The 4,032-nt window shown below is 54.6% G+C and overlaps 1 protein-coding gene across 1 annotated transcript; it reads left to right on the top strand.

Moving 5' to 3' along the window:
* Positions 1–554: 554 nt before the first annotated feature.
* BZA05DRAFT_445534 (auxin efflux carrier) lies at positions 555–2,712 on the top strand (the record flags this gene model as incomplete). The annotated part of the gene is made up of 11 exons (XM_051487000.1): positions 555–591; positions 657–722; positions 839–1,060; positions 1,134–1,216; positions 1,274–1,329; positions 1,382–1,395; positions 1,452–2,180; positions 2,249–2,353; positions 2,421–2,499; positions 2,575–2,600; positions 2,660–2,712. 11 exons carry the CDS (start codon positions 555–557, stop codon positions 2,710–2,712), a joined length of 1,470 nt encoding a protein of 489 aa, XP_051338915.1.
* Positions 2,713–4,032: the final 1,320 nt, after the last annotated feature.

The following is a 4,032-nucleotide window of genomic DNA, read 5'->3' on the forward strand; positions in this document are numbered from 1 at the left end:
TTGGATCGGGTATTGGCTGCCGAAAGCTTCCGCCAAAAGGAGGAGGATGATCTCCCAGGCTCGAGCACACAGCTCTCCAGTTCAGCCCCAGCTCTTGCATGCTTTTCGTATGTAACTATGTAACTACATATGTGCTCGATGACACTATGATGAATCGATACCCCATTATCCCATTATCGGTATCCCTGTCGCTGGCCGGCTGCCGAACGAAGGAAGGATCCCCATCCCGTCCATCCCTCAAGCTAGCGAGCGAGCGAGGGAAGAAGAAAAAAAAAGGAAAGGAAAGGAAATGGAAGCTTCGATGCGATGCGATGGCTCGATGAGAACTTGGCCTATGTAGGTAGTTAACTAGGTAGGCTGGGAAGATATCTACTGGTGTGTGTGTGTGTGCGCGCGTATGTACATATGGGAGGTGATGGATGGATCGGCTGGACTCGTATGGAAGCTTAATGCGATCATGCATACTTAACGGAGCTGTTGCCCTGCCCTGCCCTGCCCTGCCCCGCCCCTCACGACGAGTGCTCGTGGAAACCCTCCAAACATTATATCCAGCGATGTCGGTTGATAGCAGTCGTCCGGGAGTTGGCGATGGTTTGTGGTCCATTGACATTCTCGCGTTGACCGTGGGAGAGCTAACATGGTGTGTGATCCGACAGTCATCTTCACCGCCTTCAAACCTATCGCCAAAATGGCGGCCATCACGTTGGGCGGCGCCGTGTTGTGTCGGAAAGGCATGTCCCTCATACCTACCACGACCACGACCACCTCCACGAACACCTCTTCGACTTCCGCACGGATGATAACGTTTCCCGTCTTGTGCTTGCAGGAATCCTATCAGCAGAAGCCACGCGGGCTAACGCTGGAATCCTAATCAACCTCCTCCTACCGATGCTCATTTTCTCGGCCGTCACCACGTCCTTCGATGCCTCGAATATCAAATCCGTCGTTGCCCTGGTGGTGACCGGTGTGCTGTACATGTTTATGGGATTGGCTTTTGGGTTCCTTGTGCGATGGCTCACGCCAGTGCCGAAGACGTGGAAGTGGGGGGTGTTGATTACTGGTATGCTCAGGCGTCCACTGGTGGTGGTGGTGGTGGTGGTGGTGGAAGAAGGGCTAATAGAAGTCTGCCACAGGTGCTTGCAGTAATGTTGGTGATCTGCCGATTGCGTTCGTGTTGACCATCGCGAAGAGTGCGCCGTTCAGTGGCGAGCAGGATGTATGTACTTCGGCGGCCTGATGTACGACCAGGCTGCTAATCATGAGGGGTATCCAGAGCACGAGGGGAATTGCCTATGCGTCGATATTTATGGTGGTGCAGACATTAGCGATGTAGGTTCGCTCGTATACGCTCCTTTGTTCCAGTGTACTGACGGCCGTGTAGGTTCAGCCTAGGAGGTGGGTTTCGATCGCGGTGGGTTATGATCGCAGTAGCTAAGCGGAGCATCAACTAGGTGCGCAATTGCTCAAGCGGGACTTCCGCCCCGTCGAGGAATCGCCCGATCCCGAAAAGGCCGCGGCCACGTCGTCGAAGCTCAAGTCGACCGTTACGGCGATCGCCAACCGAACGCGGAAAACTGTCGGGCTTGTGTCGCGACGTGCTGGCGGGCGACGACAGCCACCAGCATCGCCGGCGGTCATGCTCACTTGTGCGGCGGGCGGTACGGCAAGAACGGGAACTAGCCATTCGTCAGAGGAGGGTTACAAGACCTCCGCCAATAACACTCCCAACGACGGGAACTCCATCGTCGAGGCGGACCGCGACCGCGATGTCATTTCCCCGGCTTCAATATCCGCGCATTCGATCGGCTCACGCACCGGCCCCGCAGCCAAGGAAACCTCCGCAATAGCCCGGCCCAACTGCATCAAGCGGGTATGGAGCGGATATATCGTGCCGGTATTTGCGCCGCCGTCACTTTCGTTGATAGTCGGCCTGATCGTGGCGAACATCCCGCCACTAAAGGCGCTGTTCGTAAAGACGGACAAGTTTGATATGCCCTCGGCGCCGGACGATAAGCCGCCGCTGGACTTTATCATGGAGATTTGCACGTTTGGTGGGTCTGCCGTGCCCGTAATCGGAATGCTCCTCTTGGGTGCAAATCTGTCACGCATGTCGATTAAGAACCTCCCCAGGGGTTTTTGGAAATCAACCGTTATGATGTCGGTTTTGAAGTTGGTCGTTAGTATGTTCTCTGCCTCGCCTCTCCGCGCCATTGACGCCGCCTCTTGCTGATGGATGTCCAACGCGCAGGTCCGATTGTCGGGATGTTGTGGACAAAGATGGTCATGAACCGAACGGGCCTGATTGATCCCGAGGAGAAGATGCTGCAGTTCATCCTGATCCTCTGTGCCGGAGGTGCCTACACATGCATCCTATCCTACCCGCTACACCTCCTTCCGCAGCTAACATGCAATTCCATTAGTACCGACTGCCACCCTCCAGGTGTATCTCACCAACATCTACGCCACAGAAGGAAGCGTTGAAACATCTGCGTTGTCTGCGTAAGACCCCACTCCCAACATCCCCAGTCAATCTAGATAGACGCAGAGTTAACTGACAGTTACTCCCTGGACCAGAATGTTGCTGGCGCAATACAGTACCAGTGAGTACTCCCCTCCTCCACTACCGAGTGACCCCGAAACTAACCATCCCACCAAACAGTGCTTTTAACACTAACGATCCTCGTATCTTACACCCTCAGCAACGCCCTCTAGTTATCATCTCTGCCCACATCCCATCGTATGTAAGATGTGTGTACATATTGTCCTTTCTTTCTGTTTAAATATCAAATCCTTCTTTCTTTCGCCTATCTCCTCATCATCATATATATGGGACTTAAGAACCATCGCGAATCTTGAATGCATATCCATCTATACACACTCCATATGATGTGCATACTATCTACGGCTATAACGGCTGTCATGGCCATGCTATATATGCCATGCCTTGGATTGGTCTGGCTTGGCTTGGCTCAAGGTTCCACTCCAATATAAAACAATATGGATAAGTTGATCATGACGCGAGATAGAGTGATTTATGTATTCGTAGGATCTGAGGGTGTGGGTGTGTGTGGGTGCGTGGGACTGCCGTGATCTCCTCAACCTCCTCAACCTCCTCAACCGCGGGAAGAGAAGAGAAGAAAAAGAGTGTCGAGGCAGGCAGTCGAGGCAGGCTGTGGAGGTGTAGGGAGGAACCAGCTGCAAGCTTAAGCTGCAGCGGATGAAACGGCGCCTTTTCGCGAAACAGCAATCGCAGCTTGTGATGCCGGCCGGCCGGCAACGGGTCTGATCTGCTCAGCATGCATGCACCGGCCAAACGTTACGGGACGGCACCGTGGAGCGAGACGATGTCGGGGACTCGGCGAATGCTGCTCCGCCGACGCCGACGCCGGACTCGCGGCCGCCTCGACGATCTTTTCGGCGGGTCGGGGATCGACTCGCCGGGGATGTCTGTCTGATCAGGGCACGATGATGTGCTTCGTGGAGTAGGGGCGTCGCTCCGCTCGCTGTGGAACTCAATGGCGAATGGAGCTTTAGGTTCGATACAACGGAGACCGTGGGCCCGTGAACCCCCTTCACGAGTACTCACTCGAAACACGGTACTGCGCCGCACGTGATCGCCACATGGAGTACCTATAATCATCCGCCCAAACGTCCTCTGCCCCTTTCTTTTCAGTCCGATGGGGCAAGAAGCGACGATATCATCCGGCTTCCAGAACGGGTGTGCGAGCGTGCGTGCGAGCGTGCGTTTGGGACATTTGAAGCCAGGAGAACCCTGGCCGATTCGAAGGCTCCCTCCCTCCATTCCCGGCGCCATTTTACATAGCATATCATATCATATCTACGTACCTCGCAATCTACATGTTGTTCTTCTTCGCAACGGCCGGATCTCGGTAAGTCCTCTTTCTATTGTTCCGCGATTTCGATTCGCAGATTTCTGGTTTAAGATAAACAGGAGGGAGGGAGGGCACGCGGTAGTACTTGGGCAGGGAGGCAGTTGGATGGGCTGGGGAGGGGAGGGGACCGTTGAGCTTG

Source organism: Tricharina praecox (assembly GCF_024521635.1).
Source record: "Tricharina praecox strain CBS 144465 chromosome Unknown BZA05scaffold_14, whole genome shotgun sequence".
Lineage (NCBI taxonomy): Eukaryota > Fungi > Ascomycota > Pezizomycetes > Pezizales > Pyronemataceae > Tricharina > Tricharina praecox.